The 12,913-nt window shown below is 36.8% G+C and overlaps 1 protein-coding gene and 1 long non-coding RNA gene across 6 annotated transcripts in view; both read left to right on the top strand.

Moving 5' to 3' along the window:
- Window positions 1-12,913, top strand: part of LOC105465516 (TBC1 domain family member 32) — a 227,177-nt gene that overhangs the window by 104,819 nt on the left and 109,445 nt on the right. For all 5 annotated transcript variants that reach the window (XM_071096373.1, XM_071096370.1, XM_071096374.1 and 2 more), the window contains one exon: window positions 2,354-2,442. In XM_071096373.1, the coding sequence (XP_070952474.1) occupies window positions 2,354-2,442 (89 nt within the window). The remainder of the gene's footprint in view (window positions 1-2,353; window positions 2,443-12,913) is intronic.
- Window positions 7,664-12,769, top strand: LOC139363288 (uncharacterized). Its single transcript, XR_011623322.1, has 3 exons — window positions 7,664-10,113; window positions 11,020-11,088; window positions 11,324-12,769. It is a non-coding gene; the product is annotated as an uncharacterized lncRNA (long non-coding RNA).

The following is a 12,913-nucleotide window of genomic DNA, read 5'->3' as shown; positions in this document are numbered from 1 at the left end:
CAGTGTAATCTTCTTCTTTGAAAATGCATTCTCATTGATAGATTACTGTAATCTACTCTTCCATTAGCTTGTTGGTAATACAGTCTATCATTTTTATTCTAACAGTACCTAATACTTAGATTCAGAACTAGAATCTCAGTTACACGATGTCACTGGCTATCAAATAGTTTGAGCTCTGCATTATATTCAGATAGCTGCGCAAATTTCAGTCACCTATACGAATTCCCTACTAATAAATGAATATTTATTATAATACATTTAGAAACTTCTATGCGTAGAACTAATTGGCAACCTCTCTCACCTCAGGTACAAGAAGGTTAATGATTCCTGATCAATTCTAGATTGTTTTATGAAGATTAACAGTGGTTAAAAATAGTGATAATAGGTCCTTTCTTTAAAATTATAATAATTATTAAGTAATAAAACATTTACCTATTTGTAGAATAGGTAGATAGTAAACAAGTTTCATCACTATGTCCAGGGCGAAGACTATTTATTTAATAGTATTCAGATGCTTGAGCAAGTCATGGCAATCTCTGTGGCCCTGTCGTGTAGCTAATTCAGGAAAAAGTAGAGAGGTTAAAGGAGATGGAAAGAGTCGTGATGCAATTAATGAGAGTGACTGTGCAGCTGGAAATATGAATATGACTTGTTTAGCTTATGTTCTATTGTAATGTTTGAAGCAAGTAGTGCACAGCAAAGTAGTAGATGACAGTAACAGATCATTTAAAAATAATAGTCTTTTTATTCATCATTGCTAGGTAGTTTATTAATATTTACCAATTTAAACTCTCATACTAGTATTATTTACACACTTCTACAACATAACCTATAGAATGGTAAATACATTCTTATATGTTGGGTACAAATTTCTACTAAATAGCTTTACCCACAATCCAGTTGTTGTATTAGTATTGATCAGTATTTGATTAGATTAGTATTTTTCAAATGTGATTTTGAAATGTCTATTATTTCCTTTTTACAAATTCATTCCCTTGCCTCTTTTTTTAATGAAATAGTCTTTGTATCATAAGCCACAAATTCCTTAATAAATATTATGTGACTTTACTCCCTAGCAAAACCTTTCGTCTTTTGCCCTATTGGTAACAGAAATATCCTGAATTTAAACTCATTGGAGAGTAGCAAGTTTCTTGGTCAGGAAAATGAGCAATGAGAGAGATAGATATTTGTCCATGAATAAATTTCTTAGGCCTGAACCCAAAGATATACGTAAAAGCAGGGAATTATAGAAAGAAAGACTTCTTCTTCTTTTTTTTTTTTTTTTTCTTTTCTGAGACAGAGTTTTGCTTTGTCACCCAAGCTAGAGTGCAGTGGCACGATCTTGGCTCACTGCAACCTCCACCTCTTGGGTTCAAATAGTTCTCCTGCCTCAGCCTCCCGAGTAGCTGGGATTACAGGCACCCATCACGACACCTGGCTAATTTTTTTTTTTTTTTTTTTTTTTTTTTTTTTTTTTTACTAGAGACAGTGTTTCACCATGTTGGCCAGGCTGGTCTTGAACTCCTGACCTCGTGGTCTGCCAGCCTTGGCCTCCCAGAGTGCTGGGATTTCAGGCATGAACCACTGCACCTGGCCAAGAAAGCCTTTTAAAACATGTTCAAAATTGTGTGATTGGCTAAAATTGTGAGTGCTAGGACAACTGCTGGCACTTAGATCATCAGGTTCTGTGTGTATTTGCTTTAGTGGTTTTGAAGCCTTGGCAACACACTGGAACATCACAGGGAGCTTTTAAAAGAGTATTAATGCCAGAATCCCACCCCTAGACATAGTGATTTAATCGGCCCGGGGTTGAACCTGGGCACCTGTGTATCTTCTTTAAGTTCTCTATGTGATTCTAATGTTCAACCGGGGTTGGAAACTGCTGATTTACATGAGCCAGGTAATTTCTATTAAGAAAATCTCAAATAGTTACTAGATACAATATTTGGATCCATTATTCATTCTTCTAATTTGTGGATTTTATATTTGTTTTTCAAAGTAGTTTACATTTTTGGCAATTTTATCAATATTTAACTGGTGGTATAAGGTGCTCACTAGTGCCAGAGTAGGGTCAAAATCAGTGTTTTCCACTTTGGCTGAACACTAGATTCACTTCGGAAACTTTTACAGTCCTAATATAAATCTAGGCCACACTCAGACCAGTTAATTCAGAAACTTTGAGGGTTAGGACCCAGACATTAAGTTATTATTATTATTATTATTTACAGCTCCTCAGGTGATTTCTTTATAAAGCCAAATTTGAGAACCACAAATCTAAATAAGTTGTTGTTGACTTAATTTTCTTTAAATGATTTCAGTTAAGTACAGCCTCACTTTGTCTCTTTTTTTTCAGGATATTATTGATAGACTTATAATTTTGAATTCTGAAGCTAAGATTCGTTCTTTATTCAACTATGAACAATCACATATCTTTGGTCTAAGGTAAAGTGCTACATTTTACTTTTGATATTATATTTTATGTTCCACAAAAAATAAGCATTTGTCCTATCTACTTTTAAAAAGTGTTTAAAATTAGCTAATATTTAAAAGCATGCTTAAAGGTAATTTGTCTTCCTGTAACGTTATAGACACAGTAAATTATGGCAATTAGATATTTGTACCATGGCCTTTGTCTGAATTTGGATTCTGTATTATTATAGTGTCTCCCATTCCTTAATTTAATAGAGGCATTTTGGGGACTATATTTCATTTAGTTTACTCAGGAGTCAACTTGACCTTCCCTGGGTTGGTATTTGGCTAGATTCTTGTCACAATACACCCTTAAAAGAGGCTTAGAAATGGATGATTTATCCTGAGGCCCAAGTTTTGCTCTTTGGTGTTAATCATTACTTTTCAACTTTGCCTGAAGTTTAAATCTTTCTAGTTGAGTTCATGTTCCTTGATATTTTATTTCCCATATTCAAATGGGAAATAAGGCATAGTTGGTAGGGCTATAGGGACTCGTGAAATTCGCAGTCTTTTGCTCATATGTAAACTTATAATTTGCTTCCCTACCTGTAAATTACTACATTTAAAAGCAGCTGAATTAAGGAAATTTTCCATTTCCATAGTTTCATTATTTTTCTTTCTTTTCTATTAGCAAAGTAACTTCACCACCTAAGAAAGGAAGCAATTATTTTTCTAAAGTTAGAATTCTCTGATGATAGTGTATTTTTAACTTTTTAAAAACTGTATATTAATAGATGAGCTTCGTGTTTGGACTTTATAGTTCATTGGAGGTATAACAAAGGTGCTGCTATTATAGTTCTTTGGGTGGTGTGCCCTTTATCTCAAAATGTGTTTTCACATTAAATTTTAAGTTTTAGTCTATAGTCTCAGATACATCAGATAGCAAGTTTTGATGAGGTAAACTAGGAAAAACTACATTCAGTAGAATTTCCTTTTGCATAGCAAGTATGTTTCTGAGTTTTGCAGTTATAGAACATCGATTTTGGCCTCTTGTTGTTGATATACTGAGTAAATTTCTTTTTTTTTTTTTCTGTATATTTTCTCACTTGTGTGGAATAATATTTTCTGTAGTGTTCTTTGGAAGAAGATTTTAACAATGGGACTTTATTAAGTTATGTGAAAAGCAATCCAAGAAGTGAAACGCTCCTGGGAATAATGTACATTAATTTTCATAGTATGTGCTTTCTCATAATATCCAAATGTTATCATTCTATCCTACTCTAAAGAATTTACTATCCCGTTGTTGATAGATATAATAGAATAGTACAATATGGTGGTTAGCAACATGGACTTGTGGTCAAACTGCCTGCTCTTTCTTTACTGGTTGTGTGAAATGGGGTCTCAGTTACTCATCTGTAAAGTGGAGGATAATTACATTATTTTCCATATAGAGTTATTGTCATAATTGATATGAAAAATTAAAAAGGCTTAAAATAGTACCTGGCACACAGAAAACACTGTAAAAACAGTAGTAGTAATAGTTCTAATAGCAATTCTTCGTGTCTTTCTTTATATCTGCTTGACCTATGCTCTTTTTGTGTTTTACTATGAAATAATTTTTGTCTTCATTTTTTTGGTATCTCAGTAGTCATAAACATGCTACCTAGTAATTTCCTTGTTTTATATCAGCATTCAAAAAGAGAAAATGACAAAATTTCTTTCTGAGGAAAAGTTTGTATTTTAACTTTATTTGTTTTTTAACAAGTTTTTCTTTCATAAATTTAGGTTTTGAGATTCCTATTCATAATAATGTTTAATTCAGGTGTATTTGTAAGTCATATATTTTAAACTAATAATTTACTTTCATTTTTCTACTAATTTCTGTCTGTTATTGGTCATTGATATCTAATGGTGATAAATCTAGATCATAGGTTTGCATTATTCATAAATCTTGTGTTTCTGTGTGTTTGGGATTTTTACCCCTATGTTTCTTTCCTATTCCCACAGTATTTTTGTTTGTTTCTAGTTAAGCCTTCCTTGTACCTTTCTCTTCAGTGGATTATCCATTAATGTGTCTGAATCTATGTTTATCACTGCTTGTTCCATTTACTTTATATTTTCTTCTGCCTCAAAACTGTAGCAGTAACATTAAGTATAATGCTTGATACAACTTATTTATCACAACACTCAGATGAAGCTAATATGAGGCTTAGTGAAATGTGGCATGAACAGCATCACATTCTGTTTAAATGTCTGAATTTTAATTTGCCAAGATCTTACAAATCTTACATTGTAAATGACTAATATTCAAGAAGGGTGCTGCTTTGATTAACCTCCCCTCTTCACCCCTACCCCTTTTCTCCCTCTTCCAACCTATCCTTTTATTCTACATCATTCCTATTAGTGTGAAGACATGCCTTCATATGTCCCGTCTTACAATGAAATACAACAAACCACACAGAGAAATACCCTTGACCTTGTGTCTCCTTGCAGCCACCGATCTATATAGCAAAATATGTCTATACGAACTGTCCTCAGTTGCTAACCTGTATTTACCCAACTCACTTTGATTTGACATTGACTTTATAATTTTGTCAGAACTATTCATCCTGCTCATTGCTATATCACTTGTAACTTCCACGCTGATGATTCTAGTGCATTCTTCTCTTTTCTTATCTTACTACAACTGTCAGTAGCATTTGATATAGTGGACCATATTTTTTTTTCTTTGTGAAAAAAAATATGAAAAATATTTGTGAAAAATTCTCTCCATTTCTGTGCTATCACACACTCTTATTGCTGCAGTTTTTTTTTTTTTTTTTTTTTTTTTTTTTCCCATTCTCTAGGCAAACTGTGAATGTTGGAATGCTCAGGATTTAGTCTTTGGCCCAGGTCCAAGGATCCTAGCTTTCTGTATACTTTAGAAATTAGTATACAGTATACTGTATATTTCCTGTATACTCCTAATTTATTCCACTTAAACATTTGCCTTCAAATATCGTTTATATGCCAGCAGATGCCCCCATTTATATCACTAGCCCAAACCTCTCTTTTCAGCTACCAGACCTATATATACACCTGCCTTCTGACATCTCAATTTATATATTTCTCGTTTAAACATGTTTATAATTGAACTCTTGGGTCTTTGGGAGACCTTTTTGTAGGAGACCTCCTCCTACAAAAACAAACAAAATAAATCTTTCATTTCTATCCCGTTAAGTGACCCAACCATCTCTTTAATTGCTTAATCTTGAAAGTCATCATAACTTTTTTCTGTTTTTTAAAACAATATATCTTTATTATAAGTAAATTAACCAATGCAGAAAATTAAATATAATGAAATGAAATTCCTTATAATTCTAAAACTGTCATTATTAACACTGGTAAATCATTCTAGACCGCTTTCTATACATATACAGACAGAAAGATATACAGATATATAAAAATAAATTCTTTTATAAAAATAGAATTATAGTACAGTTGCCACTTTAAATTTGAACTGAATTTTATAGAAAAAAAAAAAAAAAAAGAAGAAGCCCCAGCGTGAGACTGAAGGAATTGCTGAATTTTAGATGACTGTTTTTTCGCTCCGGGGGTCTTTATTTTCTAAGCGATTCCTCTAAGGTAAAGAGAAAAGATGATATAAAACATTTCAAGAGGTTTGAGCATGATTTTTCACTTTTGGACAGTATTGATCAACTCTACTGTGATAGATGAAGACATTCATGCTCTTGTCAACTGCCCACGTCCCCTGTCCTCACCTGTGTGAAAAAGTAGTTCCTTTGCCCATTTTCTAACCTACCATGATTCGTCAGAGACCCTATCTTCATCCCTCCCCAAGAGGGTGATTAAACAATAAACTAATCTGCATTTTTCAGTGTAGTGACCTAACATATGAAGTGCCTTTTATGATGACTATACAGTAAGATTTACAATTTTAAAATTTACTCTTGTATATTTTACTCAACCAGTATTTATTGAACACACATTCTGAGCTATGGACTGTGCCAGTATGGCGGATGCAATGATGAGTGAATCAGATGTGGTGCTCATTCTCTTTAACCTTGTTATCTAGTGAAGAGTAAGATATTAAGTTAGTCGAAGAATCTGAGGTAATTAAGGCAGAAAAGAAACACGTTCTTATAAAGCTCTCGCCCATCTTTTATCATTTAAGTTACTGGAAATTCTGGACACCATTGTGTGACTTACCTTAATATATCTCTACCTTCTGTATACAATAGTTCCTACCCTTCCTTAGCCTGAACTAATGCTCCGAGGAGGTTAGACTCCTTATCTCCCTCAAGGACAAAACAGCATTTATTCCTGCCTCTATGCTTGTTTTTTATGTCTTGACTACTGTCTTTGCTTTTGTCTACTTATACAAATTCAACCCATCCTTCAACACAAAGCTTGCTCCATGAGTTACTTATAGCCCATTCTGATCTTGTCTTCTCTTTGTATGTCTCTTGCCTTTTTGGTCCTTTCCACAGATTTAATATTTTATTTATTTCTTCTTTCTGAATACAACTTCAGTTTCCTAAGGGAATATTATTTTCTTCTACTTTCATGTCTACCACATTGACAGATCGTTTTGAGTTCTTTGATTAGCATTTATTTGTTAAATCTGCTGATTGGTTAAAACAGTTGCCTGGAAACTTTCGATACTGCCCAAGGCTTAGAAGCTTCAACTTTTCTTAACCATTTTTAGTAGGTTTAGAGGAATGTTATATTCCTTCTTGGACATTTTATTTCAATACAAAAGCTGTAAATTTCATGGGGAAACATTATATCATCATTTAATATTAATAGTTTTCTTTATATCAAACTGACCACATTAAGTTTTATTATAAGCTGTAGAATTGCAGCTTTTTTTTTTTTTTTTTTAACTTTGGTCTTCAGTGCTAAAGATGTACTTAGTTTACACAACTTAAATCTTATATAGTAACTCTTAGTTAAATATATATTAAAATTTAGCATGGTTTAAAAATGTTAATATAGTTCTCCTAAAACCTATTTCTTCTTTGCTCATTTGAAACTATAATGTGGCCCATTTATTGTTAATTTTCTTAAAAACAAAACTCAGGAGTCAATACTTACAGAATAGCCTTTAAAATTAATCATTTGCTGTTTGTTATTATTTTATATTTACCCACCAACAGTAAATTTTATATATAGTACAATGAACATATATACTATAGTGAGAACATATACATCCTTAGCTTCTTTGTGAAAAAAGTCTGACCTCTGAGATGACTTTAATATGAAAAGTTAAAAATTCATATTTGTTTTAAAAAAATTCATATTTGTTTTAGTGTAATTAAAAGCAGTTTGGTTATTTTAACAAGTAGCAAGCATAGCCAAATGTTAGTATTTCATCACAGCAAATCGCCAAATTATTTATTTCTAGTGACCCAGTTGCTAACTAGAGTTAAATGTGATTAACCTTAGTAATAAGAAATAATCTCACAATTACCTCATGTAATCTTTTTTTAATATCAGAAATGAGAATATAACATGATGACAAAACCATCCACATTTTGGATTTTATATGCACATGTATACATACATACATGTATGTGCATATCTAGAATTTATTTTTTAAGTTAATAAAAATAAAACGATCGATTACTGATTGAAAACATCAGTAACTAAATCAAAATTCTAATTTAATCAAACAAGAATTGTTTACATAGAAAAATTCAAGAATGCTGAAAACAAAAGGAGAAAGCAACACTCATTCCCCTACCTGTTCATGGTAACCACTGGTAACCCTATTATGCTCATATTTTGACTTTTAGCTACAGATTTTTTTTTTTTTGAAAAATAGGAGTGTTATTGTTTGAGACTTCCTTTTTTTACTTAAGTGTTTAAAATTATCCATTCACACCTATAAATATTAATCTGTGTCATAATATTAAAGGATTAAATAATGTTCCAGTACATGATTGAATCCCAATTTTCTGTTTTTACACATGTAGGTTTTTGTTTTTGTTATAAATGTCTATGGATAAATATCTTGATGTTTATAGTTGTTGCTCCGCAACAAATCCGTAGAAGCACACTTGCTAAGTCAAAGGATGGGCACATTTTCCAACCTTATGTATTTTTATCTATACCCTTATTATGATTTAATTTTCTTGACCTCTCTGTAGCATTTTATATTCTGCCTACTTAACGAAATGTATTCCTTTCATTTTTGTTCATTCACTCAAAAAATATTTTTTGAGTCTTTGCTAAGTGCCATACTTTCTTAGATACAGTCTTTTTGGCACCCTCATTGACTTTGTTCTTCTTTATTTTTGGATTCCTTTGTGTCATTCATTTTTGCTAATTCTTTATTCTCCTCCTTTATTTAACTTTCAATTAGAATTGTCTTCTAGAGTTATGTCTTTAGTTCACCCTCCATTTTATCTACAGTGGCTTCAATGATCACTTCCTTTTTTTTCGTTTTTTGGAGACAGAGTCTGGCTCTGTCGCCCAGGCTGGAGTGCAGTGGCGCGATCTCGGCTCACTGCAAGCTCCACTTCCCAGGTTCACACCATTCTCCTGCCTCAGCCTCCTGAGTAGCTGGGGGGCTACAGGTGCGGGCCGCCACGCCCGGCTAATTTTTTGTAGTTTTAGTAGAGATGGGGTTTCACCCTGTTAACCAGGATGGTCTCGATCTCCTGAGCTCGTTATCTGCTCACCCTGGCCTCCCAAAGTACTGGGATTACAGGCATGAGCCAATGTACCAGGCCGACCACTTCTTTACTGACTACCCCTATATCTGTGTGTCCAGTCCTAAGCCTGTCCTGAGCATATTTGCAAGTTTTATGTGGCATTTGGATCTGTGTATCATGCAAGCTCCACAAACTCAATATGCCCTGTATTAGTCAGAGTTCCCTAGAGGGACAGACTTATAGGATACACATATGTGTGTGTGTGTGTGTGTGTGTGTGTGTGTGTGTATCATTACAATTGGAAACACCTCAATCCCCAACCATGTATATGGATCTCCTGTATTCCAAACATACTCTTCCTTACCTCCATTATGGAGTAGTAGACTGATTTCATCTTGATAGTCTGGGTCAGTCACCCCAGCCAACACTGTAACTCCCTTCTTAGTCTGTTGACTTAAAGATAGGAGGAACCCAAAGTGTCCAGGTGGCAATCTTAACTTCCAGCTTAATGGAATTGTTGTTTTATCTCCTCATGGCAGTGTTCCTCCCTCTGGAACAAAGACCTCTAAGTCAAGAGAATGTAATGTTGTGGGAAAAGGAGGCAAACATTTTACTAGTAGGTCACTAGCAGTGATGGTGAGTGGTGCTACCTCCACTTCCACTCCTTAATTCCTGGAATCATGAATCCTGGCTATGGCAGAAACAGTATCATATATTGGACGCTGATGCAGAGCATACATGGCCTTCTGTAGAATTTCTCCAGCCTTCAAATTATTGTTACCTAGTTGCCATTGTAATTGTGACTTCAAAAGGTCATTCCATTCTTCTATCAATCCAGCTGCTTCAAGATGATGGAGGACATTGTAAGACCAGTGAATTTCATGAGCATAAACCACAGCCCTGCTGCTTTAGCCGTAAAGTGAGTGCCTTGGTCAGAGGCAATGCTGTGTGGAATACCATGATAGTGGACAAGGCATTTCATGAGTCCACGGATAGTAGTCATGGCAGAAGCATTGTGTGCAGGATAGGCAAACCCATATCCGGAGTAAGTGTCTATTCCAGTGAGGACAAACCTCTGCCCTTTCCATAATGGAAGAGGTCCAGTGTAATCAGCCTGCCACCAGGTAGCTGGCTGATCACTCCAAGGAATGGTACCATATCAAGGGCTCAATGTTGGTCTCTGCTGCTGGCAAACTGGGCACTCAGCAGTGGCCATAGCCAGATCAGCCTTGGTGAGTGGAAGTCCATGTTGGTGATCCCATGAGTAACCTCCATCCCTGCTACCATGGCATCCCTTCCACCATGGCCAGTTTGTTCATGGGCCCGTTGGGTGATGACAAGGGTGGCTGGGGAAAGAGGCTGAATGGTGTCCACAGAACGGGTCATCCTATCCACTTGATTATTAAAATCCTTCTCTGCTGAGGTCACCCGTTGGTGAGCACTCACATGGGATACAAATATCTTCACGGTTTTTGACCACTCAGAGAGGTCCATCTACATACCTCTTCCCCAAATTTCTTTCTCACCAGTTTTCCAATCATACTTCTTCCAAGTCCCTGACCATCCAGCCAAACCATTGGCTACAGCCCATGAGTCAGTATATAATCACACATCTAGCCATTTCTCCTTCCATGCACATTGCACAAGCTGGTGCACTGCTCGAAGTTCTGCCCACTGGGAAGATTTCCCTTCACCGCTGTCCTTCAGGGATTGCTAGAAAGGGGCTGTGGTGCTGCAGCTGTCCACTTTCAGGCGGTGCCTGCATATGGCGCAGAACCATCTGTGAACCAGGCCCTAGTCTTCTCTTCCTCTGTCAGCTGATCATAGGGAACTCACCATGAGGCCATCGGTGAAAGCCGGGGGAGAGAAGGCAGGGTGGCAGGAGTGGAGACTAAGGGCACTTGAGTCACTTCCTCATGTAACTTTCTTGTGCCTTCATGACCTGCTGAAGCCTGATCACGTATATACAACTTCCACTTGATGAAGAAATGCTGCTGTGCGTGACCCGCTTTATGGCTAGGTAGGTCAAAAAGCACCCAGTTCATGATAGGCAGTTCAGGTCGCCTGGTGACTTGACCCATAGTCAAACATTCAGTTTCCACCAAAGCCCAGTAATATCCCAAGAGGTGTCTCTCAAAAGTAGAGTAGTTATCTACAGAAGATGGTAGGGCTTTTCCAAAATCCTAGAGGCCTCTGCTGTGATTCACTTATGGGGACCAGCCAAAGGCTCCAAACAGCATCCCTGTCTGTAACAGATACCTCAAGCCTCATTGGATCTGCTGGGTCATATGGCCCAAGTGGCAGAGCAGCTTGCACAGCAGCCTGAATCTGTTGCAGAGCCTTCTCCTGTTCTGGACCCCACTCAAAACTGGCAGACTTTCAGGTCACTTAATAAATGGGCTGCTACTCTAACTGGAGGACCACAATGATGTTTTTATCCCTGGAATCAACGTCGCTCAGAGCCAGTGTCCAGTAGTCCCCAAAATGTCTGATCATTTTCCTTTCCCCAATGCACAGTTAACCTGGTACAAAGCCAGAGGTCTCCTTAGGGAAGCATGGGCGGAATATTCACAGTATAGATTGTCGGTACTGAAGTGGGGTGCTTCCTCAGGGGGACCCAGTCTCTCCTTCACTCACGGGGTTCTGGGTCTGTAAACTGGCTCCAGTCTGGAAATGGATTGAGGCACCATGATTCTCTGTTTTTATAATTTAAATTAGTCTTTTGTCCATTTGACCTAAAAGTTTTCTGCTAATATAAATTAAGCAGGAACGCATTAGGCTTCCTGTCAATTTCACTTCTAGAAACAGTGTGATTAATTAGTTAATGTCAGAGCTCTGCATGAGTCAGACTCTTCTGTTTGCTGCTTTGTCTCTGTTGTCCATTACGGTAGCTAGGCCCACCTTGCCTTTGATGGTTGAGTGCCACCACTTGGCCCTTGCCACATCGGGATCCAATTATTGTTATTGTATTTAAATTTTGTAGTTGAATGACTTCAGTTCCCACTGTTAGATCTGACATACAGAGAAGAGCAATTACAGAGCTCTTCAGAGATGCAGGTGCAGCCCTCACAAATCTGTTTCAGAAGGCATTGGTCAAGGGTATATCTTCTGCACCCTCCCAGCTGGGATGAGTAGGTCTAGTTACTAATCCACTCCACCATCTCAGTCTCCCTAAGACTTTGAATCCCTTCCTCTACATTAAACCAAGGGAGTTCAGACATATTCAGCCTTCTCACAGTGGGCCATCATTTAATCCATATTTCAGCTAATCAAGCAAATAGACTATTAGACTTTTTTTAAACTCCCAGAGCTGCAACATTAAAAGCAGAGTCCCTACTTAGTGGACCTAAATCAATAAATTCAGCCTGATCCAACTCTATGTTCCTCCCACCATTTTCCCATACCCTTAATATCCATTCCCACGCCTGTTCTCCAGAATTCTGTGTATATAGATTAGAGAACTCAAGCAGTTCTATTCTAGTGTAGCGTACCGCCTCTTGGGTCACAATCTCAACCTCACCTCTAGAGGCCTGCCAGGACTTTAGTTATATGTCTAGAAGTAAACAGGGGTGTTAGAGGTGGCTCCTGAGGAGAATCAACATTTTCTGGGCAACTGTTTCAGGGGAGGCCATCCCTGTTGCCTCAGGCAGCACAGGGTTTATCTCCTCAGACAAAGGTGGAAAGGCTAATGGCAGCATGGGTCAGGGAGGGGATGTTGCCACTACTGGGGATGGGGAAGCTGTTTCTTCTGGCAAAAGTTTCATCTGAGTTTTCAAACTCAGTGTCCTCAGCTTCATCATGGTCCCCCCATAATTCTCTACAGGAAATGAGCCATTCACTATGGG

Source organism: Macaca nemestrina, chromosome 5 (assembly GCF_043159975.1).
Source record: "Macaca nemestrina isolate mMacNem1 chromosome 5, mMacNem.hap1, whole genome shotgun sequence".
Lineage (NCBI taxonomy): Eukaryota > Metazoa > Chordata > Mammalia > Primates > Cercopithecidae > Macaca > Macaca nemestrina.
Note: the sequence above shows the minus strand (reverse complement) of the source record. Positions and strands in the feature narration are given on the sequence as shown.